General features: G+C 46.3%; 5 protein-coding genes across 10 annotated transcripts; 3 read left to right on the top strand and 2 right to left on the bottom strand.

Annotated features, from left to right (window-relative positions):
• Positions 1-148: 148 nt before the first annotated feature.
• btf3 (basic transcription factor 3) lies at positions 149-2,204 on the top strand. The gene is made up of 6 exons (XM_061293128.1): positions 149-229; positions 683-751; positions 998-1,111; positions 1,179-1,380; positions 1,483-1,542; positions 1,805-2,204. The coding sequence occupies exons 2-6, from the start codon at positions 683-685 to the stop codon at positions 1,849-1,851; spliced, it is 492 nt and encodes a 163-aa protein (XP_061149112.1). The 5' UTR covers positions 149-229; the 3' UTR covers positions 1,852-2,204.
• A 62-nt stretch (positions 2,205-2,266) lies between these two features.
• On the bottom strand, positions 2,267-4,502 carry ankra2 (ankyrin repeat, family A (RFXANK-like), 2). The gene is made up of 8 exons (XM_061293064.1): positions 4,196-4,502; positions 3,909-4,067; positions 3,758-3,823; positions 3,531-3,628; positions 3,336-3,461; positions 3,059-3,125; positions 2,872-2,952; positions 2,267-2,784 (listed from the first exon to the last, which is right to left on the bottom strand). Exons 1-8 carry the CDS (start codon positions 4,500-4,502, stop codon positions 2,729-2,731), a joined length of 960 nt encoding a protein of 319 aa, XP_061149048.1. The 3' UTR covers positions 2,267-2,728.
• Positions 4,421-10,055, top strand: agpat2 (1-acylglycerol-3-phosphate O-acyltransferase 2 (lysophosphatidic acid acyltransferase, beta)). Of its 3 annotated transcripts, none has more exons than XM_061293088.1 (8): positions 4,421-4,561; positions 5,908-6,132; positions 6,283-6,374; positions 7,494-7,627; positions 7,717-7,892; positions 7,984-8,079; positions 8,581-8,653; positions 8,729-10,055. In XM_061293088.1, exons 3-8 carry the CDS (start codon positions 6,301-6,303, stop codon positions 8,881-8,883), a joined length of 708 nt encoding a protein of 235 aa, XP_061149072.1. In that variant the 5' UTR covers positions 4,421-4,561; positions 5,908-6,132; positions 6,283-6,300; the 3' UTR covers positions 8,884-10,055. The 3 variants fall into 3 exon arrangements, with proteins under 3 accessions (XP_061149072.1, XP_061149071.1, XP_061149069.1); XM_061293087.1 differs by having other exon boundaries at positions 5,908-6,136; XM_061293085.1 differs by having other exon boundaries at positions 5,908-6,374.
• Positions 10,056-10,392: 337 nt separating this feature from the next.
• Positions 10,393-15,389, bottom strand: egfl7 (EGF-like-domain, multiple 7). 2 transcript variants are annotated; one of them, XM_061293099.1, is made up of 8 exons: positions 15,153-15,389; positions 13,910-14,109; positions 13,610-13,732; positions 12,591-12,703; positions 12,258-12,416; positions 11,331-11,410; positions 11,097-11,253; positions 10,393-10,648 (listed from the first exon to the last, which is right to left on the bottom strand). In XM_061293099.1, the coding sequence occupies exons 2-8, from the start codon at positions 13,984-13,986 to the stop codon at positions 10,629-10,631; spliced, it is 729 nt and encodes a 242-aa protein (XP_061149083.1). In that variant the 5' UTR covers positions 13,987-14,109; positions 15,153-15,389; the 3' UTR covers positions 10,393-10,628. The 2 variants fall into 2 exon arrangements, with proteins under 2 accessions (XP_061149083.1, XP_061149084.1); XM_061293100.1 differs by lacking the exon at positions 15,153-15,389 and adding an exon at positions 14,412-14,579.
• A 2,816-nt stretch (positions 15,390-18,205) lies between these two features.
• LOC133163288 (transcription factor 7-like 1-B) lies at positions 18,206-22,469 on the top strand. 3 transcript variants are annotated; one of them, XM_061293057.1, is made up of 7 exons: positions 18,206-18,342; positions 21,162-21,239; positions 21,413-21,474; positions 21,544-21,630; positions 21,696-21,849; positions 21,912-22,028; positions 22,097-22,469. In XM_061293057.1, exons 1-7 carry the CDS (start codon positions 18,337-18,339, stop codon positions 22,370-22,372), a joined length of 780 nt encoding a protein of 259 aa, XP_061149041.1. In that variant the 5' UTR covers positions 18,206-18,336; the 3' UTR covers positions 22,373-22,469. The 3 variants fall into 3 exon arrangements, with proteins under 3 accessions (XP_061149041.1, XP_061149040.1, XP_061149039.1); XM_061293056.1 differs by lacking the exon at positions 18,206-18,342 and adding an exon at positions 19,226-19,907; XM_061293055.1 differs by lacking the exon at positions 18,206-18,342 and adding an exon at positions 20,007-20,995.
• Positions 22,470-22,811: the final 342 nt, after the last annotated feature.

The following is a 22,811-nucleotide window of genomic DNA, read 5'->3' as shown; positions in this document are numbered from 1 at the left end:
AATAAAATACTTGAAGCATTAAGTGGCAAACGGAAGGTAGCTTGTGAGCACGAGCGAATTTGCCCTGACCCCATCACGTCAGGCTGCCTAAGAACCTGCGAGACATAGTGGAGGGCAACAAGCCCATGGGTACCTATACCAAGGCTGCGGCAGTTCTGCCTGACGTCACTTCCGTCTTCCTATTTGGCGTCCATCTTGCTCCCCGCGCGTGTCTGCTCTTAGCTTACAGGTGAGCGCGGAGGTTTTCAGCCGCTTGTTTTGGCGCGCCGAGAGTGAACACAACGTCTCCGGATCTATCCGAATGTGTGGGAAGGCGGACGCATAAAGTTGCTTGCTGCCTATTGCGCGTCGCTCACCCGAGGCGGCTGAAAGCTGACAAGCTAGCCGACGTTAGCTGGCCACTAGCCGTTCCCGAAACATAGCCGCACCTTGTTTTGCAAATTGTATTTTTGATCGTGATGTTGACTCATCGCGTTTACCCACCAGGAAACCCGATTGTGTTGGGTCCAATTCTTTAGCCTCCAAGTTAGCCTTAAAAAAAAAAGCCAAAGTGAAACTTTATTGAATAAAGTTGTCATTTGAACTTGGCGCACAAGGTGACGCTCATATGATTCATGTCTGCTTAGGTGAGAAGCTCCTGCTGCATGATGTTGTGTTGATGAATGTCGCATTTTGCTTCCAGATGAAAGAAACGATCATGAATCAGGAGAAATTAGCGAAGCTGCAGGCGCAGGTCCGCATTGGAGGAAAGGTACGTTGCAGTTGTTCAAATGTTAAGTTTTCTGATTTAAAAAAAAAATCCCAGGAAAAGCCGTCCGTTGTTTTCTTTTTCCAGAGGTTACTGGTTTTGAGAAATCTCACGGGTACTAAGTACTCATACTTATTATCACATTAAGTGATCATTGCGACCAATTATTGTGAACTTAGAAGTTTGTTTTCTCAAGTGGGTAAGGTCCCATCCACCTGGTAAAGAGAATTCTGTGCGTTGGTGTTCCAGGGCAGCGCCCGGCGAAAGAAGAAGGTGGTGCACAGGACAGCCACGGCGGACGACAAGAAGCTGCAGTTTTCCCTGAAGAAGCTCGGCGTCAACAATATCTCCGGTATCGAGGAGGTAGGAGCCGAAAATGAGCTCGGCGAGCCTGAGGGCCCCAACTGAACAGCTTTTTGGACTTTGGCAGGTGAACATGTTCACCAATCAGGGCACGGTGATCCACTTCAACAATCCCAAAGTGCAGGCGTCGTTGGCCGCCAACACCTTCACCGTCACGGGCCACGCCGAGACCAAGCAGCTCACAGAGATGCTGCCCGGAATACTCAACCAGCTTGGCGCCGACAGCCTCACCAGCCTTAGGAGGCTCGCTGAGGCCCTGCCCAAGCAAGGTCCTCCCCCTCCTCCAGATTGTCACATTTTCAAATCCCAAATAAGAATATTTTGGATAGTCGTCGTTTTAAACGAGAGCTTGCTCTCTTCTTTTCCTGCAGCCACAGACGGCAAAGTCCCCATCGCCACAGTCGAAGAAGAAGACGACGACGAAGTGCCAGGTCAGTTGCTCCTTGACTAACCAAAACAGTTCTTCTCAACAGCAACCTAGTGGCTGTGGCACTTTGGGCCTTTAGGTGGCAAATGGTAAATAACTATATGTATATGTAAAAAAAACAAAAAAAAAAAAACAAGGCTTCCTCGTGATGATGATGTTGTGGCGATTAGATTATCGATAATGATTTTGGAGTTAGGATTATCAATTGCTAAAATTCATGACCAATCAGTGGGCAATTACATTTTGCCCTTTTTGTGCGCTTTCAGATCTGGTGGAGAACTTTGATGAGGCATCCAAGGATGAAGCAAACTAGAGGACCAAGTCGGGGACCTTAAGACTGGACAGAGGGGGAGGGTGCCCAAATCTGCGTGCTTTTTAGTTCCCCCCCCCTGCTCAGTCCTGCCCAATGATTGAATGTAAAATATTTTCCCTCCGCGTTACTGAATCTTGTTCATATGTGGCCTCGTTTAACAACAAAAAATAGCCATGTCTGCAATCGAAAAAAGTGTAGCTACTGTCAATCAACAAATGCAACTTTTCATTTTTAGCGACTCGCGTGAGGGTGCGGCGAAGATAAACATTTTTAGACTTCATTCCGTTTGTCGTTGCGATGATGTACTTTGGAGCAAAAGATGAGTTTGAGGAGAATAAAAACATGGGAGTAGATATGCTTCACTTTTTTTTTTTTTTTTTTTTTTTTAAATCAAAACACCACAAAGACAACCGTGTAAACGTGCGCACGATTGTTTACTTCCAAACAGGAACAAGTTTGATAAATACAAGAGGGACTTAATGCCTCCGACAAACATGGTGGGTTACTTTACAAAATCGTAATTGAATTTGAAATTTAATTACACAATTTCTCTTGTGTCTTTTGAAGGGAAGATTATCATTGCAAAACTTTTTTTAACCACAAATGAGTTTAAATCGTACGTATTTTACATTAAAAACAAGTGACGATTTTAAATTGCACTTGAAGTGCGGTGTAATCAAAAAATGCGTACACAAAACTAAAAACTCAATTACAATTTAAAAACAGTACAAGAGTTGTTAAATTAAAAATAAATAGAACATTCTTTTTTAAGTAACATCGAGAGGCTTGAAATAAATAATGTGCGATGGGTAACGTGCAGCAAAAGCAACCGAAACGAGCGTCAAATGAGCTCCGAGCAGCGCAGTCGGCAATGGCGTCACTCTCGTATGGCCATCAGCAACCTGAGCAGGTGCGCCTCCATCACCTGTTGGACTGCGCACGCACGCGCCCAATTAGCATTAGCCACAAACCTACGTTCCTTTTTTTTAGCGGCGCTCAACATTCAAATCGCCTACGTACCGTTGCGATGTCCCATGGCCACTGCCATGTCCATGGCGTTAAATCCCGAGTCGGACTCCACGGTGGGATCGGCGCCGCTCTCTGCGAATGAAATTGATTTATTATCGTGCAAATGTTTATTTCTCGCGACCGTTGTTCTCGATGGGAACCTCTGGTGGGAGGTGCCTGCGCGTGCGTGCGTGTTTACCGAGTAGCAGCTCCACGCAGCGGATATGATTGCCGTGCACGGCGTAGAGTAGCGGGGCGCCTCCGTTCTGAAAGCAGCAGCAACATGAGCGTAAGGTACTTCCTCAAATATGACTGTTCTTTGTCTTAATGGGTTTATTTTTCCACAGCTGTGACGAAGCACGGTTGCTGGTTAGCCTCCCCCCCCTTTCCCATTTCTACATCTCGTCACAGCTAATTGATGAATTCTACCTAGTTTGGCAACTTAAATTTCAATAAAAATTGTAAGTGTGACCGACCCAGTCGTACTCGTTGACGTCCACGCCGCAGTCGATGAGCATTTTGACAATGTCCGTGTATCCTTTGCTACACGCCAGCGACAAAGCGCTCTCTCGTCCTTTGGCCAACAAGTTTGGATCGGCACCCTGCACGCACGATGCATCATGGTCATTGTGTTGATGTTTATAGCACCCTACGCGTCTGAATGGATTTACATTCTGGAGCAGAAACTCCACCACAGCAATCTGCCCGTGTGCCGCCGCCCACATGAGAGGAGTGAAGCCTTCCTCGTCTTGTGCGTTAATCACCGTCTCTTTGAAAAACACAAGAGTGACGTTTCCCATGAGAAGATTGCCCTACTTTGTCGTGATGGAAAATACAAAAACGTGACAGGTTTTTGTAGACTGGATGGAAAGCCTTTGCAGAGCACAAACACGTGTACCTTGCTCGATCCTGCTGGCCAGAAAGACCATCTCGCCTTGAGCTGCCAGCTGATGAATGGATAAAGCTGGCAAGACAAACCAAAGAGGAGATTACGTTTTGCTGCGAATGAAAGGCCAAGGTGCAGGTGGCGGCAGCAGCAGCGGGCGTACAGTGCACGAGGAGCGGCGTGGAGGAGACCTCGTTGCCGCGGTGCTTGTTGGTGAGAGTTGTGGACTGCTTGATGGGGGAGAAGTGCTTGGTGGTGGAGGGCGTGTACACGTGGCGCACTTGGATCCCTGCGGACGGAGACGTCTGGATGTTGCACTCCGCTGAAAACATAACGGCAACATTTAGTAATACGGGCAGCCAGCCCTGGGCAGAGTCAATGGTATTCCTTCAATATACTGTTTTTACATCACGTCTAACGATTTTGTTCTAATTGTCAGTCCATGCAAACCTTTGAAGAGCACGGATGCGACCTCCAAGTCGGAGTTGACCTGGTCTTGGATGTTCTTGCTGTCTTCCTCGTTGAGCGACTTGACGAATCGGGAACAGACGTTCATGTCGAAGCGGTTGGGCAGGATGAACTTGATACCCATGGCCACGTTGGGATTGCCCGCCTCCTCCGCACCGCTCACCGGCAGCCCCTGCTCCGTCTTGATGGCGTCCAGATGAGGTAAGACGCCGCTGCCGCCCAGGCCCTCCATGTCGTCGGACATGGCAGCGGTGGTCCCCGCGGACGCCGAGCCGGATACTATGTCCATTTCTCGGTCACCGACTGATAGCTCCGTTGTCAACACAGCCGATGTTAACACAGCAGTAGGTAAGTTGTCATAACGCTTCGAAACAAATAGTCGCCACAGTTGATGTCTAAGGGATAAAATAGTAGCATAAAATAGGAAATATAAAATAAATGCTAAAAGCGCTTTCAAAAAAAAAAAATCGTAATAATTTTAAGATGAAATACCGCTACAAAAGGCTACGACAACGGCGCCATCTTGGTTTTTTGACTTCTTCGTTTGCCAACAAAAACGTGCGTGCGTGACCGCCGTCTTGTGGACAAAGGAGTGCACTACAGGAAAATGAGAATCTATGTTTCCTAACAAAATAAAGGGCATGTTTTCATTTCAGTTAAGTTATTTCATTTCATCCTTACAGCCGTTTGTATTCAAACATTTATTTTTGTATTTTATTTCATGCAATGTATTTTAATTGACTTATTAGTAACGTGAAATATTCCTCCGACATCTTAGTGCAGTGTTTATGTTCAAATTTCAAACTGAGCATAATGTAATGGTGGGTAACTTTTTCATCACAAAACCGTGGCATTTAAAAAGTAGTGTGTAGACTTGTTTTGTCTTCACTGTACCTACATTTGGTTGGCAATAAACTGCCCAAATTTGTTTTGAACGGATGTATTTCAATTGGCTTGGAGGCATAAATGTCTTTGGTGTTTAAAGTACATTAAATTCATCCCCGACTAAATAAATAAATAAAAATGGGTGGTTTAGCAGCTGGCATACCGTTTGCCGTGCTCATAGTTATACTCATGGATCAGGATCTGATCAGGACAAAGGCTCCAACGATCCCTTCTAATCTTCCAAATTGTGTCAAGTGGAGTCAAAAAACTCCAAACAGACAGCCTCAGATTATATGGCCATGGATTGGATTAGCCCGATAATCCCATTATGTACATGCTAGTCTCATTCAAGGGATTGAGTAAAGTGAATGTATATTTGGCAATTACACCAAACTAATCAATTAGTTTTTTTATACTAATGCTAATTTAAACTATCAATTTACATACTGTGCCAAACAATGACATTATATTACAGGTATCACAGATACAATTAAGTAAAAGGGTGGAAAAATGCAATATTAATACAAAATTGTGATATTGGTTTGGAAGTGCTTTACAATTCTTCCAAATAAATTGCAAAGTAATTTAGCATGTATTATTGTAATTATGGATTTTTTATCCTGTTATCTACTTTCCGCATCTGAATTTTAATGATAATTTAATCAAAGACAGGAATGGACAAAAATGAGATCAATTCAACCAAATGTTTGGAGCTAGGGAGCCCAAAATGTTTTTATTTGTGTACAATAACGTTTTAGGATGAAATCATTAGCATCCGAAGCTAACGGTGCTGATGACGTCACATACAGCGGTACAAGCAGTCGCCGTCCCGGAAATTGGAGAAGAAGAAAAAAACTGCGGATGACCACGACCGTGTGCTGGCTGGACTCCACCTCGCAACAGATGAATAGCGATACATGGTCGGAAGTACCAACTACCCTGTTATGTTTGACCGGCGCGCGGCGCCTCTCCTTTGCCGAGCAGCGTGAGCGGGGGCCCCGCAAGCCAGCCGAACAGCCAGCCTGAGCGAGCGAGCGAGTGAGCGAGCAAGCGAGCGAGCTTTCCCGCTTCCCCTTTTCCCCGCTATGGATGTTCTCTTGTGGATGGCCCCGCTGGTGGCGCCGCTCGCGGTGTTGCTGCTGCTTTGGAGCAGCGGTCACGCGTTAATATTTTATTTCAAAAAGATCTTCTACGTGGCTTGGATGATGGTGCTGGCGTTGGTGGCGATACCGCTGTGTGTACTCAAGAGCGGCGGCAGGGACGTCGAGAACATGAAGTGAGTTTTGATTTGGGCTCGGTTTGACAGCGCGATCGGCTGGCTGCCCGTTAGCTCGCAAGGCTAATAGGCTATCCACTAAATCCAATGTATAGAAATTCGGCCGATGTCAACAAACTGTTTCGCTTCCTCTTTCGTTCCAACTCGTTTTAACGATTTACATTAAAACCAAGCTAACTTAGCATATGTTGAAGCTCTCACAACAAAATCAACATTGTCAAATTCTGGAATATTCTCGTGTGCGCGCGCGCGCGCGAGATATACAATGCTGGAGCTGCAAAAGTGTTTTGATTACAGTTTCACTGCTTATCTTCCCAAAATCTGCTTTCTAACACGAGATCATCCGCACGGGACTATCCCGCCCGCTATGGGGTGTGTGCGCATGTTACATTAAGAGATTGAATATTTACATTCATGTGGGGTGCAGGTTATCATATTTAAAGCCAACATAATCTCTGATATTGTGTCCCAAAGCTCCATTATACGCCCACCGTTTTTGGTTTACTAACATCCCTTCTCGATCTAGTTGGCCCAGTCAAATCAACCGTGGAGAAAACTAACCTTAAGAATCAAACAATTTGCTTTTTTTGTAGTTTTTGCCTGCATTGAAATGTTTGCAGTGAGTTTTAAACTACCAAGGGACAGCCTTGAGCATGACCCCTTAGCAGCTCAGCCTTTTGTTGTTATGGCTGGTTAGAAAAAAAAAAAACTGAGGACGAAGCGAGGAATTGCATAACTGACGGCTTTTAAACTCACTTGCCTTATCAGTGGCCTGATGAGAGATAAGACAAAAAGATCCTGACATCTTGGGTAAAGGTTGGATGTTAAGTTTAGTAGCGCTACAGTTGGAGCCAAAGTAAGCCAAGCCAAGTGAGATCTCGCGATATTCACAAAGCCAATACCGACCGACCGACTAAACGGAAACGCTCTCGTGCTTGGGGTTTAAACGAGGACGCGCTGCTGACAAAGGGATGTGATGCAACAACGTGTCACGAGTATTTAGATGTCGGACCAGCGGTGACTTTTTTCTCCCAGACAAAATGTCGTCAAAGGTGGCAATGCACTTTGTTATCCCTCGCTTGAAGCCCAACTATTTTTTTTTTTTTTCGTCCTCATCAGGATTGTCCGCGGCCTGGTTCGGCACGTCAAGTATTTCCTGGGCTTACGCTTCGAAGTCAGCGGCTGGGAGCACCTGCAGACGCCGGGCCCCTACGTCATCATTTCGAACCACCAGAGCTCCCTCGACGTTTTGGGTGGGTAGTGCCCCTTACTGACGACTTTTCCGATGAATCGACCAATTCATTGCTTTTTGGAATATCGTGGCGGATGCTTTCTCCCGCAGGGCTAATGGAGATCCTGCCCGACCGCTGCACCATGATCGCCAAGAAGGAGCTGATCTACGCCGGCTCGGTGGGCATCGTCTGCTGGTTGGGCGGTATCATCTTCATCAACCGCAAGAAGACCAGCGACGCCAAGAGCGTCATGGGCGACGCCGCCAAAACCATGTTGGACGAGCAGGTATCACTTTCAAGCACGGCTTCAAATCCAATGTTGAAATCAGACCCTGCCGTTTTTTTCCAATGATGTGTTTGTGCGTGACCCTCCGTAGATCCGTCTGTGGGTGTTTCCGGAGGGAACGCGGAACCAGCGGGGAGACCTGTTGCCCTTTAAAAAAGGCGCCTTCCACTTGGCCGTGCAAGCGCAAGTCAGTACCTGTTCAAAATGTCACGTACCTAAATCCACACGACCGACCTTAAGATGGATATTAAAGCTCAAGGGGCGTTCCATCACTTGTGCCCATAGCAGGAAGGCCCGTGGCCTCAATTTGTTCTCCAACGGCGACCATTATCATTCGAACGGTTCCTGTTCGTATTTGTTTTCGATCGCGGAGAAGATGGCGTCACTCTGCCACGGGGTAACCGACAGCTGCGCGCCTTAATGAGCCGCATCCCCCCCCACGGGTCATGAGTGGGAGCGTCTGTTCAGAGCCCCTGCTCCAGGCCGTGGCAGGTGGAAGCAACTTTACCAAATGAGGTCATCAAACATTGTGGAGGGGGGGATCTACGTAGTTTATTTCAACCTTTTTAAATTATTCTACACGTATATGGGCAAAGTCATTTGAATCTGCGTACCTTTGTTGACAGAGGAATTTCTAGCAAGTAGTGGCACGTGACAACAATCACCCTGACCCTAACCCTGTTGGCAGGTGCCCATCATACCAGTGGTCTTCTCCTCCTACGGTAACTTCTACTTACGGAAAGAAAAGCAGTTCAAGTCGGGTAAGCACTGCTGGCATTTTTATTCCCCCTCCCCACACAAGTCCCGAGTGAGTACTTTTGCCACCTGTGGCGCAGGGAGCATCCGGTTGAAGATTCTCCCGAAGATTGAGACCAAGGGCATGACGCTGGAGGACGTGGCGTCTCTCGCCGACAAGTCCTTTGACGCCATGCGCTCGGCCTTCCTGGACATCTCCGGCTTGGCGTACGGCAACGGGCCCATCAGGCACTGAGCGCTTGACGCCATTTTGTCAACCTCAGCCCAGTGCCACTTTTACCTCTCGCGACTCTCCGGCCAGGCGGCCGGTCCGCACAGTCCCGACCCTCACGATGTACGCGAGCGGAGTGACGGACGGCGAGCCCAGCTGCACGGATGTGCGTTGTTTTTCGTGCATGCCCTCGCGCGTTCTTCGCTTTGGATGCAGGTTTTTGGTTTTTTTTTTTTCTTGGGGTGATCCTCTCATATTGCCTTTTTGTTTGGGTTGTTTTGGGGGAAAACGGGTTCTCCCCGTATTGCATTTTCTTTCACCCTGATGACGTTTTAGCATAGGGACTGAACCCCGTAGCGTTGCTACAGCAAACTTTGTAACAAATTTCACCCTCGATCGTATTTTGCGAATGTGTCCCTTGTTTGGGATAAGTGTGCGAGCTACTAACCACCACTTAGCGTCTTTTTTGTGTGCGTGTGTTGTTCAAGTGGGCTGACGTCATTGCGCGCTAAGCTAGCCTTGGAGCTGGCACGCGTCTATTGAGTCAATATATAGCTGGTTTGACGAGTGACGCTCGCCTCTTCATTCATGTCTGCACATACACACACATGCCATAGTTTAGTGTTGCATTCATATGTCGTAGGAATATGAATTACTTATGAAACCAATTATTTGGCTTTTTTTCTGCCATGACTTAATTCTCAGAGATTTCTTATTAGCGGCACTGTCCCTTTGTTGATAAGTTTGTTTACGCCAGTTATGTTGGTGCTTTTCCCTTAAAAATTAGTTTACTATTATAAGATTGAGTTTGTTTTGAAAAAGTTTGAATTTAAAATTTTCTGTCAAAAATTAACACTCTTGGTTTCAGTATAAGAATTATTTTGTCAAATATTTGCATTTTGAATGTCAAACCAAACCAAAAAAATGCTCCGAACTAAGTATTTTTGATCCGTTTTATACTTTGTTGCTTTTGTTTGCTAATGCATCAGGGATGAAGAGCCCGCTCCTTTTTTGACCATCCAGCCATCTGATTGGTCGAGCAGTAAGGATTATTATATGGGTGATTACTTTCATACTAATTAAAGTGTGGCCATTCATGGCGAAAAGATTACTTTTGTATTTTTCTGTGGTTGTTTTGACTCCACCTTTCCTGTCATGTCGAGGAAAATTAAAATGCCAATTATTTTCTAACATGATTTCTTTGGTGCTTTTATTTATTGTCTTTTTTTTTTATTTTCACCAAAGCTATTAAAGACGGGGTATAAGTAATAACTTGTAGCGTCTGTGTTTGTGTGTGTATATGTGAGTGCCCCCCCCCCCCATTTGCAGTATTCTATTATTGGATATATCTTGTTTTTCAATAGACTTAGAATAAATGGGATAATTGTGGAGGCCTTGCAAAATTTTTTAACACACTTATCTCTATTTTATTTATTTATTATTATGTCGTGTTCCCCACTTCGTTATTGAGCACTCATTTCATTTTTGCTTGCTGATGTTTTATTACAAAAGGTTGTATAAAAAAAATCAAACTGAAAACGAACTGGTTGTAATTTTAAATAAAATGTCAAATACATTTTTAGAAACATTACAAAAGATATCAAAGACACTATTAGAACCTTCAAAGACATGGTACAGTTGTTTAAAGCAAGACAACACTTGTGAGGAAACATCCCCTTGCTGATTTGTTTGACAATTACTCGACTACTCGATGATCATGATCTTGATGTGTGCGTGTATCAGCCATGTTGTTTCAGTTTTGGTTGCGGCTAGTTTTCCTGGCAGGAACCTAAAGGAGGGAGAAAAAGATGGTTTTAAAAGGTAATCCTTAGAATGGTCATAAGCTCGAATCTTTCAAATAAAAAAACTTGAGACACTTTGATAGTTGGGGTACACATTAAAAATGTCTTTTAGCAAAAAAGAAGAAAAATGTTAGTTCTCTGGGTGCTTTGACTTTTTTCATATTTGTGAACTAACACGTAATTGTGAGCAGAGTCTCATGTTGCTTGGCACCAAAACTGATTTTCACCAAAAAAATAAACATTTTAAAAGCAAGAGTATCACACTAGCATTTTTTCCACCTGAAAATGGTACCTGAAATTTTGTCCCAACATTAAACCTTTACTTTGTTTCTTATTTGCATTTTTAAAAATAGTTTTATGAAGGCCCTAATGGATTTTTTTCCCCTTCACATTTATTCTTTGTTCCTGGTTTTCCGGCGTTTAAACTCCACTTACAGGTTCCCAGACGCTCCTCTAGGAATCCGATCTGCTCGCTCAGGGAGTCGATGCGGTCCAGCTGGCGGAAGGAGTGCGACAGCAAGGTGGCGCTGTTCTCCAACCCACCCTCCTCTGGGAAAACGCTGCTGTACGGCGCCAGCGCCACCTGCAGCTTCTGCAGGGAATTGCGAAAATTAATCATTGGGAGAGAAAAAAGCAAATATACAGAGAAAAATACGTGTGTGTACGTACTTGTTCCAGAAGTTCCATTCTGCTCTTTAAGTTCTGCACTTCCTCCGTCACGTTCTTGAGAATAATACCTGAAGTTCCGCCTGCAGTGTTTGGTGTAAAGCGTAACGTTAGCGGGTGGGGAAATAAAAATGGTTCCCCCTAAATGACCGGCGTTTCCCCACGAACCTATTTCATTGACAGACGAATTCAAGTTATCGCGCAACAAAGCCGAACTTTCTGGTCTGGCAGTGGCAGCCTTCAATTTCTGGTAGGTTCCCCGTAATTATATTAACTTGCTCCATAATATGAATGTCATTTAAAGGTTTAATTCAAATTATGATTCGAATTTTTAGATTGGTCCATATACAGTGGCTGATGGAGGAATTGCAGGGAGGCTGAGGGGATGTTTTGAAAGGTGACTTAAAAAATGGACCTATTTAGCGCCCTGAACTCAAACTATGACATCATGCAATTGGAATCAAGATTGACTGGAAGCAAAAGCAGCGGTGTCGGCCAAGCGGGCCAACAAAAAAAACTCCTCCAACAGCGGAATGTTGCTCTCTGCTGACCTAGCATTTTCATAGCCAGACATGGAAGTCTCCTCCACAAATGTTTCCAGATCAAGGTACAGCTGCAGCCGACAAACCTAGCTTAGCAAAAACTTATTTGTAAGTTTGGAAACTTTTAACAATTTATAAACGTTTAAAAAAAATGGGAGGAGTCGAAGCATCATGTGGAGAAACATATCCTGTCATTCATACTTTTGAGAGAGCTGTAGGGGGCGCCAGTCGCAGTGCATTATTACTCACGGTACGAGTTGAGAGCGGCATAGCGCGTACCAAAAGTAATAATGAGCCGCGAGGCTGGCTATGATCTCGTCTTGCTCTTCTTCTTCACAAAAATTCACACCTGTGGATACACGTTTGTTTGTGTTTTCCCTTCACTCACCTGTTGGTGGCGCTGGAGTGGAATCGGATGCTTCTAAACGTCGACAGGAGCGCGAATCCCCAGCTAGGAAGAAACCGTCGCGGCAGAAACATCGGAAACTACCGACTGTGTTGACGCACCCTTGAGAGCACGGATGCTGCTCCACGCACTCGTCCACATCTGGAATACAAAAAAAAATGTTTCAAGAATGACTCCATTTTGTGCTACAATTTGGCAACCTAGAAGGGCTTTCTCAAATTGTGTTCCCCGTTTACAACCGATAGCGAAATTTTAACCTCGCAAAGTCAATTAGCATGTAGCTTAGCATGGTTAGAAATTTGACATCATGTTTACCTTGGTTACAGTTGAGCGAGTGAAAGCGTCGCCATCCCGGACAACATTGTGGGTAGAAGTTGGAGAAAGACACCACCCTGCTCACCTGGCGATACGCCACCGTGTACGCTGTTCTGTCGAGACAAAAAAATGTCAACGTTTCAAGAACGACGTCTACCAGGTCAGAGCCACTTAGCAACGTGAAACTTTATAGCGGTGACTATCGAGAATAGACCAATCAAAACAAAGAGTCGTGACCCGAAACACACAGGAAGTCGGCCATTTTGATTCGAAAGGGTCATTTTAGGGTCATTCTTAGATGAGCTCTTTGTCGAGATTTTGTCTGATGTCCACTAAATCTAAACAATGTAAAGTACTGCAAACGGACGACACTACATTGAAGACTTTACGTGTGTCCAGATTTGTTCCGCCTACTCGCCACTTTGTCGCCACTTTCATGTATCTGGTCTTCCCATCTTGTTTATAGCGCACTGATGTCAAATCGGGACTTTGAGGATTGGTATGAATTTATGTAAACACTCTCTCGGCCTACCGCAGACGTCGGGGAAAAACGTGACTGCGGAGGACAAATATATAAGCGAGAAGAAGCTATCCAGCTGTCTTTCGTCCGCCTTTTAACTTAGATATCTATGAAAGCGCACAGGCTGCATGAACACGAAAGTGAATGCTTTGATTTGACCAGGGTGGTGCAGCAAGAGTTAAAAAAAAAAAAAAAAAAGTTTAAAAATGGGGTTGGCTGCGGTGGGAACAAGCGAGGCAGGAGCAGGACGACCAAAATAAACAACTCGAGCAGTCTCAATGGGCGCACATTTCCCGTAGTTACACAAAATACTTGATAACGAAACTCCATTCCACTTGGGTAAACATTTGTGCACACTTTTTAAACCTTCCTCAGTCTTTCTTTAAAAACATTCAATTGTGAATTTAGTGGGTTTTTTTTTTTAATTATTATGAAATGATGAGTTTGGAAAAACTCTCAATTTTGCGTGGTGATATTCCTGTAGATTTGGACGACTCACTTGTAGGTGCTGCAGAGGCGGTGGCCCTGGCACGCTGTCATGTAGGGCTTGTGCAGGGGCAGAACGTACGACTCTGTTGCCATGACGACGTGATGATGCTGGCGGCCGCTACACACTCTCCTCCTTGCAAGAGAGCCAGACAGAAAATGTTATTACTATTGCATCTAAAGCACGTGAAACCAAGGCAACTTTTAAAAATTGAAAAAAAAAAATACTTTTATTGAGCAAACGATATGAATATATATGTATATTTTTTTCTACACATGTATATTTTGTTAAAAAATGAGGGCTGTGATTTACCCGTAGTGTGCGCAGGCCAAGGGTGTGTGTGCGACGTGGAGTACGAGGAGGGCGGCGAGGAACGTCGTTTGGATCATTTTCCTTTCCCACGACGTTCCCCCTCTCTCTCTTTTTCTCTCACGCTCTTCCGAGCCGTGCCAGCCGTAGCGAAGAAGAGGAGGGGGCAACCGGGGCGGGTTGCAACGCACTCCTCCAACCACCTGTGAGGCACAAACGCGTTTGATTGCATCACAGAAAACTTTGAAACATTAATAAATGTGGAATATTTTGCAAAGTTACATCATATTCCGTTTTCCGAAGTCATTTTTGAATTTTCGGTCAACGCCGTGTCATGACCACAATTGTCCACACGAGGGAGCAGTTTCCCCAACTCCCTCCCGAAAACGTCGATTTACGACGCGCGCGCGCACGTTCTACTGTCGCGTGCACGTACGAAGCGGCTAAGCGAGCGCGTACTCCCGCACGTACACGAAACGGAAAGAAGCGCGCACCGAATTGTCACCTTTGCTCTAGAAAGTGTCCAAAAAGTAGGAAAAAAACTTGCTTCTGGTTAATCGTCCAATTCAAATAAATTTGTTATAATTCCAGTGATGATAGTCGGAGTAATAGTCTTTAAAAAATCCATTGAGCGTGTGTGTACGTGTGCGTGTAGCTGGTCAGTTCAGACTGTCACACACACGATGCGCATGGGGGGGTGATGGGAGCACCTCCCCCCACTCATGACCCCCCCCCCCCCCCCTCCCTCGGCACCCCCATCTATTTAGTGACGTCATCACGTCTCCAATCCTTTTTGTCGCTTTGAAAATCCGAATTACAGTCGAATGCTTTATTGTGTTTCAAAGCGTTTTTGTGGCTTTTACCTTTTTAAAATATATTTATAAAAAATGTTTAAAATCTACTTTATGCAAAGAATTCTGATGTTAGGGACTAAAATGGTTCTTTTGTTTAATATACTATTTGTGCATTTTAATTTGTATACAATTTTAAAATAATGAATCGGGATGTGAAAATCTGACATTTTTTGTATGCTTGTATTTGAACTGAAATACGCAACTTTTTTCTTGTTGAAAATGTTATCTTTGATTTTTGTATTATTAAATAACACGGATTAACCGACATATGGTTCGTAACAATCTTTTCTGTTGCTCAAGTTAATTTTTGGCCTCCAGCACAACTGCGAGTAGTCGTTGCAACTACAAACTGTTAAGCGGAATGTTTTGAAAATACATCTGTTATTGTTTACCTTTGCATGTGCAGGCCATTAATTGCGTGGGTAAATGCCCCGGTGGTTCCCCTTGAGCTACGGCCCTGGGGCCCAGCGGCTGCCTCCATCGTGTAGTTGTCTGTGGTGTTGGTTCGTCTGGTCCCGGTGGCAGTGGCAGTCCTCCTCTGTGCTCCAAAATGATCTCTGGGCGTTTTTCCACTTGGTTTTATGCCGCGCTTCCTGTTGCAACTAAGGCAGCCAGGAACTGCACGGACAATCCCCAAAGCGGACTTCCTGTCACTGTTAGGCCCTGATAAAAAAAAAAAAAGAAAAGAAAAAGGGCTGCACATACGTGTTCTCATCTTGTGACTAAAAGTGATTTGGAAGCACTTTTTAGTTCTATTAGTTTGATGACACGCTCCCCAAATGAGATTTTAATGTGCAGACGAGGGTTTTACTTCATGTTTGGACCATCCTAATTTAGATGAGCGTCCTCACAGGAAATTGTGGCAATAGGATGAACCTGTTCCCAGGTCAAAGCCAAGAGCGCTAACTTCATTTTGTCAGGAGGCTAATTTCAAGTCACTTGGTGCTCTACAAATGCCCTGTATGAAAAACGAAACAAAAACAAAGTAAGCTTTTTTGAAAACAACCCTATTAAAAAACATAAAACAAATAAAACTCAAGTTGACTACACAAGATAGGATGCAAAATCAGTGCGAGGAATGCGGCAGCTTTCGTTCTTCGGAATCCAAAAGCGTATCGGCAGAGGAGGCGGGGTCAGCATCAGCACCGCTTCCTCCTCCACAGGAAAGAGGAAACGGCTGCACTGCGAGATGGCCGTGCCGGCTCCTTGCGAACAATACCAATCTCGCTCGCGCAGGAAGCGGATCTGCGTCAGACAGATTTGGCTAAAAGGCCAGCGGCGCTGACCTCGGAGCCGGGCCGGGCGGGGTGGGGTGGGGCGGTTGCCTGCGCCGCCACTCAAGCTTTACGACTTGAGAGTGCACACGTCAGCGTGATGAGAGCTGCTCAAGACATTTGTGGGGTCACCTTTTAAGACTTGATGTTTTTGCCACATTTAGCCAGACACCTAAAGAGAAGGGAGATTGTTGTCCAGTGTAGGACAGAGTCAGCACTTGGCAGAACGCAGCTACGTGGTCTCCAAGGTCCACAAATTGGCATTTTAAAACATTTTCTCAAACTCTTAAATGGAGAATTGTTGGTCATTGTAGCGGGACTTGTAGATTGTTGTCTCGTATAGGAAACAACACGTACTTGCCATAAACGCTCGAGGTTTGAAAATTGCTCTTTTTTGGGGGTGGTTTCCATGACGACTTGTATATTCTGGACATTGTTGAGTGCATTAGCAAAGAGTAAAAAGATCACCTTGACCATGTTTGGGTTCTGCGCTTTTCCCTCGCAGGATTGTAGCAAATCTTTGCAATCACGAGCAGTGTCACGTTTTTTTCCCCCTTTCTCTTCTCGGTGGGGTTTCCATCCAAACAGGACATCCTGCCATCCAAGGCCTGACACCCTTTTCCTCTACCAGCCTCCTCCCCGGCCGGCTAAGGCCCGCTAGTCTGATGCCGCCCCTCCCCTTCCCCCTTTTACCTCGGTGGTCCTGGTGTAAAGCCGGGATAATGCAAAACGTGTGTGCGGCGAACCCTCGACTAATAATGCGCATATTGGGCCGGCCGATCCACATTGTGATTTCCCTTGAACGGCCTCCCTCCGTGTTTCCAACCCCTGCGTACTCTCTTGGATTCGTCCAAATGTTCCTGCGAAAGCCTCGTCCCGGAGTGACTTCATACTCACTCCCGGCGCAAATCCATAAATATTAGACGGAGGCGGCGGACTCACGCGGGGGATTTGATGTTTCTTCAAGTCGGCTGGAGCCTCGCCAACGTTTGCTGACAGCTTGACAGCTTTTATGGAAGGCCAGACGATAAATGTTTGGAATGTGCTGTAGTGTTTCTGGCAAAATTAGCCCTTCCCTCACAGACTGGACATAGTAACAATACAGTAGATTGTTGTCACGTGTAGGAAGCAGACAGCACAAGCCACAAATCCCTGCACGATTCCCGTAGGCCAATAGCGTAAATATTTTACTGCCAGACTAAGAAAAACGACATTAGATTGTTGTCACGTGTAGGACATACCCGGCCGGCACTTGCCAGCAATTCCTGCAGCGACGAGGTTTCCCTGGGACTTAAACATAAAAACGGCATACGTAGAGCATGGCTTCATATATAGAGTGAATAATATGGCCGAGACCAACAACAAACACGGGGCGATTGTTGTCACATATTGGAGATTGCACTTTTCGGAAACCCCTAATGAAATGAGGGCAGAAAAAGTTCATTGTGAAATATCATCCATGAATCGGAGGGACTTCATTTATGCCCCCCCCTCTCAGCGGGGGATTCGATCCCTGTCGAATTAGCTAACGTTTACTGACAGCTTGACAGCTTTTGCAGATGGCGGAAGGGCGGCTAAAGGCTAAATGTTTTGAATAGCTCCGTTAGCGTGTCATCAGATACTGGAAGCAACCCGGCCGCCATGTCCGATATCATTATGACGACTTTTTTTTAAATTGGAAGAAATAGCTTAGCTAAACCAGAGCGTCTGGGAAAAACAACAGCGTTCACCTCGCCGCGCTCACATTGCGAAAAGCGCGGCGGGCGGTCCGCCGCAGGATGTGAGCAGGGCGCGGCCTAAGGTGGGCGACGTTGTGGAACTCGCGGCTCACCCGCAACTTAATGAACTTGTTTTGAATTCCTTCACCCCCGCGCCACGGGAGCGACATTCCGAGCCTTGAAAATAGCGATTTCAACAAAGACGGGAAGTGATGTGAGAGCACTTCCTGCCCACTCCCCTCTGGATTTATCTGGATCCTGCAGACCGGACCCCCGTGACCCCCCTTGGTGCCTCCTTTTTGCAGGGATTTGCACTTTAAATAGAGGCAAACTGCTTGAGCCAAGACATCTGAGTTGATTAGATCTTTATTGTTTCACATGCTGCTAATAGCTCGCCTAAGCTAATGTTGAATACAAATCCTTAGTGATAGTTTGTCGAATCAAACATGCGTTTAGGGCCGAGCGTAGGACTTTTTGGGGGGATGGAAATGGGGTGTCGGAAGACAGGAAGCGTCATTTAGCTACCGGCTTCAATCTCCCAGAGCAGAACTTCCGCTGGCCGGCTGCTTCCCCGCAACAATAACATGCAGGTCAGTGTCAGGGAGGACGAGAGGGGCACCGCAAGAGACGGAATGTGCCAGAAGCGCAACCCGAAAAAGAAAAAAAAAATGCCAATCATTGACACCCTCCTCTCAATAATCAAATGATGAACAGACAAGGAGGGTGCTGGCTCTTTTTGTCTTTGCGGCGGCTTCTAATCAAAGTCCACAATAGTTGAGGATGACGTGAGCGCCCGCAGTAAGTCATGAAAGCTAATATTTGCAAACACGCTGGCTATTCGTAATGGCGCGCTAACAGTTCTTTGGCTGCACGCGGTCAGCCGGCGACCGGTCATCGCTCCGCATGATTGATTGGCTCCCAGCAACCGGGCGCCTCGGCCTGAGATTGAGTGAGTGTTTCATAATAGTGATGAATGAGCGGCTCCCCTCGCTAACGTTGTGTTTTCATTAAAGCTCCAGATGGGGAAAAAAAATCGGCTTTTTTTTTTATATAAAGAGTGCTTGCGTTCATTGTGAGGTCCAGTACCTTTCACACAGAACCCGGCAAAGCGGCGTAATACTGTGCGGTTTCATGCAGAATTCCGCATTTAGATGATCAGATGCAAAAAAGCAGGGCAGGAGAACTGCTCTGTTGCCTTCCTGACCCCCCCCAAATTCCACGAGGGTGCCTTTCACACAGAACGCTCGGTTTGACCCCCTCAAAGCTCCTTTTCGGCCCAAGTGGCCTCTACTGCGCTGTCATCGCTGAAAAGAAAGGGATGGGGGTTCCCAAGCCAACAGGGCAGAATTAAAGTCGGCCATAACAAGGAAAATATTTGTGCTCAGTGAGAGTCGTACACAATCCAACTCCAACAGATTTTTTTTTTTTTTTATTAGCCTGCAGTTACTTTTTCTTGCCGCACTTGATGAGCATGAAGTGCATGGAGACCAAGCCAGCTCGAGTGGCGCAGCACAGCTTGCTCACGTGTTCACTCACTTTCTGGAGAAAGAAAGAAAGAAGGAAAGAAGGAAAGAAGGAAAGAAGGAAAGAAGGAAAGAAGGAAAGAAAGCTCACTCAAGATAATCAGCTAATCAGTTCTCATTAGAAATAAATGTCATCAAATGCTATTATAGAGTTAAAAGTTGTCTGGACTTGGATTTAAAAAAAAAAAATCTTTGACATGTGTATAATATACATTCACTTGTTTTGGGTTTGAATGAGTCGCCAACGTCTTTAAACGCCGCCAAACTCCCGCTGAGTCGCAGGAAACATTTGGAAACCATAAAGTGTGTTTTTGTGCTCAAATGCATGAGGCTAGTTTGAGGGGGGGGTTTGCATAAAGATAAAAAGGCGTGTTATATATCCGTAAAAAGCTGATTGTTTACGGAACCGTGGATGACTCACGTGAGCTAGTGACGCGACTGAGGTTACCATGGTGACCCGCTTCCGAAAGGTGGGGGCGGAGCTTCCAGCAAACTCCACTTCATCGCAAGATCGAGATCACTTGACCGCAAACTGCGCAAATATCGACAACTTTGGCACAAATATCTCCAACTTTGGCCAAGTTGCGCAGTATTACCAGCACGCAAGACCGACTCATAAACAACTACAGTTGGTAAGCCGTTGTCTATAAAGCATACAAATAAAAAGATCAAAAAGCCAAGGAGCTTTTGTACGACTTGGGCGTTTTAGCTAACTGCTAGCTGTCACGTCAAGTCAAGTGTTTAGTAAAAAGTACAACTTTGAACAAAACAACTTTTTAAGAAAAGGAAAGATGAGTGTGTTGTTGTTATTATTACACATGATTGTATACGTCCAACTGCGAAAAACGAAACACTATTCAATTAAAATCCTCAATTGTGAGACCGCTACGAACTTCTTAAAATGGTCCCGAGCGCAAATGTCCGCTTTGTCATTAACGCAAATCTTGTCTATTTTGAGCACTTTATTCCTTCTTTTACCTCGCGATGATAATTAAAATAAAGAGTATGTACATGTATTTGTATGCTTAACCTACCACCCGTGTTTAGTCTATGTGACGTCACGCTTTCGTCTGCGCATTTTCAATGGGATTGCTTGTTACTCGTTGCATCGTCTTTGCATTTGTGCTTTGATGAACTTGGACTGCGTACTCTTCACTGTCAAGTGCTTCCAAAATGAACGAAAATAAGATACCGGAGATGGTCTTGAAACATTTGATATCTTTCTGTTATAAGCACATATTTCGACAACACGTATTTCTCTCATTATTCCATATTTGTCCATTTCCTTTGTGGATTAATAAAGCGCTATCTGGATCTCTCTCTAATTTGTGTGTGTGACAGCTGGAGGCCAGAGTTAGGGCGAGCCTAGGTCATCAGGGCACTGATGGAGAAGCTCAGGGAAGAGTTTGAGCAGATCGTAGGCGAGCTCGAGTGGCAGGATGTTGCCGACACCCTGCAAGAGTTGTGCTCCAACATCATGTGTGACCCCAGCAACATGCCCCCCCCTCACCCGCCCTTGAACCCCCCACCGTCTCCCTTGTACGGCGGGATGTCGTTTGACGCCCGCCCTCAGCCGCTCCGCTTCCCTCCGCGCCTGCCGTTTATCCCGCACGCCCAGTTCGTGCCGCTTCCCAGTATGAGATACGGGCCGCAGTTCAACCCGTACTTCATGCACCCCTATCACCTCAGCCGCCAGGCGGGCTCTCCTTTCCGTCTCCAGGTAAGTGGATGACGAGGAGGCGGGACTAGAGCTACCGAAAAAAGAGTAGAGCAGGCGATGCGCTTTTGAAGCTAAGGCCGCTCGACCCAGGATGGTTTTGTTTGCCACCAGAGTGTCGTGTTCATGTTTACATTTGTCGTTTCACACCTTTTCCCTCTCCCCGCAGTACTTACCCTGCCAGATGACGCCTCAGGTGGTCCACAGCCAGCCGTCCTTCACCTACCCAACGGCGCCACCGCAGCCGGTACACGCACGCATTCGTACACACACACAACTCCGTCCCTCAGCAATCGGAGATTTACAGGTTTTGATTTTGGTCGGACGGCTTGGCGTCCAGACAAATTTTCAAACATAAGAACAGCACACGCTGACATCTAGTGGACACGTGACACTACCGCAGCTTTTTTGTGTCTCCAGAAAAAGAGCCTCCCTGTGGTGCCGCTTCCCGAAGGTGCCACGCTGCACGCCGTCGGGATGCTGTGAGTCCCGCACACGCAAACGCGCAGACTGACACTGCCGCCGCCGCTCACATCCTCTGTGCTTCGTAGCAACGGCGAAGTGTTGTACGAGGCGGTGGACGCCTCTCAGGCCGCGCCACCTCCTCTTCTTCCCCCCACGACCACCTGCTCCTCCAGGTAAGACCTCCGCTGTCCCGGAAGACACTTCCCGTTCATTTGACGCGCGCTCTCTGGTCCCTCAGTCTTAAAACGAAGCGCAAGCGGCGACGCAAGCCCGCCGGGGTCAAAAAGCCGCCCAACGCCTTCAAATGCTTTCTCCGAGAGCGACGCCCGGCGCTGAAGAACCAACTGGAGCAGAAGGACAGCGTGGCTGTCAACAAGTTCCTGGAACAGCTGGTGAGTCGGAGCAACGCTCACGGTAGAATCTCAAACGTTGAGTTCCGCCGTCTCAATTCCAGTGGACGTCGTTGAGCAAGGAGCAGCAGGCCAAATATTACGAACAGGCCCACGTGGAGAAGGAGCTGAACGAGCAGCTGTCCTCCGACGGCTCCAGCGGCAGCGACAAAGACGACGCCGTGCGTTTCCGTCCATCGGCCCCGCCTTTTCCGACGTCTTGACGCGTGTTCGATTTTTGTGTGCGCAGGCCGCCAAAAAGAAGAGGCGGCGCTGCGACGCCGCAGCCGCTAGCCACGAACACAGGAACGCGGGCGATGACGCGCCCGCTTCCTCCGGCTCTTCTTTCGTCTCCTCCTCGTCCTCCTGGCTGGAGGCCGTCATCTCCGACTCTCCCGCCGCGCCGTGTGCCACCTCGCCCGCTTCTTCCGGCTCGCCCACCCCCAACAAGTGTCCCGACTCGGCCGATGAATCTGACATCGAGGGCATGGACGCCAAGCTGCTGCACCTGCTCGGATGCTGTTAGTCTTATTGTTGCGTTTATTTATGTGTATTGTAAAATGAATGTAAATAGTGTATAAAATAATGTAATAATAATTTTTCTACTCTTCCCCTCCTTTCATTAAAACACCGTTTGGTCTGATTAGCTTCTTTTGGTTGATTGTTGTGGAGGCCAAAACTTTGGGAATTTTCTTTGTGGCCACAAATTAGATTGTGGAAGCACATTGAGCACTCTAGAAACAAAAATGGAGTCACAAAAGACTTTGACCCATTTGCTAGACCACCAAGATGTTTATGATGAGATGGCGCCATCTGCCGGTCACCACTGACGTCCGATGCGTTTTGGAGACCTGGTGCGGCGTTCAGGTACCGCTGCGGGTATGGTAAAATTGAAAGGAACCCACGTGAAGCATCAATTCACCTCTCTGTCGTCCACGTATCTTATGTAAGATAATGTTCATTAA

The sequence above is a fragment of the Syngnathus typhle genome, linkage group LG12, assembly GCF_033458585.1.
Source record: "Syngnathus typhle isolate RoL2023-S1 ecotype Sweden linkage group LG12, RoL_Styp_1.0, whole genome shotgun sequence".
Taxonomy (NCBI): Eukaryota; Metazoa; Chordata; class Actinopteri; order Syngnathiformes; family Syngnathidae; genus Syngnathus; species Syngnathus typhle.
Note: the sequence above shows the minus strand (reverse complement) of the source record. Positions and strands in the feature narration are given on the sequence as shown.

Excerpts from the sequence above, each read along its gene's own strand:
- btf3 (XM_061293128.1), top strand. The coding sequence starts at position 683 with ATGAAAGAAACGATCATGAATCAGGAGAAATTAGCGAAGCTGCAGGCG. Across the intron at positions 752-997 it reads AGGTCCGCATTGGAGGAAAG|GGCAGCGCCCGGCGAAAGAA; the intron begins GTACGTTGCAGT and ends TTGGTGTTCCAG. Across the intron at positions 1,381-1,482 it reads TGAGGCCCTGCCCAAGCAAG|CCACAGACGGCAAAGTCCCC; the intron begins GTCCTCCCCCTC and ends CTTTTCCTGCAG.
- ankra2 (XM_061293064.1), bottom strand. The coding sequence starts at position 4,502 with ATGGACATAGTATCCGGCTCGGCGTCCGCGGGGACCACCGCTGCCATG. Across the intron at positions 4,068-4,195 it reads CGCATCCGTGCTCTTCAAAG|CGGAGTGCAACATCCAGACG; the intron begins GTTTGCATGGAC and ends TTATGTTTTCAG. Across the intron at positions 3,824-3,908 it reads CACGCCGCTCCTCGTGCACT|CTTTATCCATTCATCAGCTG; the intron begins GTACGCCCGCTG and ends TTGTCTTGCCAG.
- agpat2 (XM_061293085.1), top strand. The coding sequence starts at position 6,184 with ATGGATGTTCTCTTGTGGATGGCCCCGCTGGTGGCGCCGCTCGCGGTG. Across the intron at positions 8,080-8,580 it reads ACTTGGCCGTGCAAGCGCAA|GTGCCCATCATACCAGTGGT; the intron begins GTCAGTACCTGT and ends CCCTGTTGGCAG. Across the intron at positions 8,654-8,728 it reads AGAAAAGCAGTTCAAGTCGG|GGAGCATCCGGTTGAAGATT; the intron begins GTAAGCACTGCT and ends CCTGTGGCGCAG.
- egfl7 (XM_061293099.1), bottom strand. The coding sequence starts at position 13,986 with ATGATCCAAACGACGTTCCTCGCCGCCCTCCTCGTACTCCACGTCGCA. Across the intron at positions 12,704-13,609 it reads CGCCTCTGCAGCACCTACAA|AACAGCGTACACGGTGGCGT; the intron begins GTGAGTCGTCCA and ends TTGTCTCGACAG. Across the intron at positions 12,417-12,590 it reads CTCGCTCAACTGTAACCAAG|ATGTGGACGAGTGCGTGGAG; the intron begins GTAAACATGATG and ends TTTGTATTCCAG.
- LOC133163288 (XM_061293055.1), top strand. The coding sequence starts at position 20,660 with ATGGAGAAGCTCAGGGAAGAGTTTGAGCAGATCGTAGGCGAGCTCGAG. Across the intron at positions 21,631-21,695 it reads ACGACCACCTGCTCCTCCAG|TCTTAAAACGAAGCGCAAGC; the intron begins GTAAGACCTCCG and ends CTGGTCCCTCAG. Across the intron at positions 21,850-21,911 it reads ACAAGTTCCTGGAACAGCTG|TGGACGTCGTTGAGCAAGGA; the intron begins GTGAGTCGGAGC and ends TCTCAATTCCAG.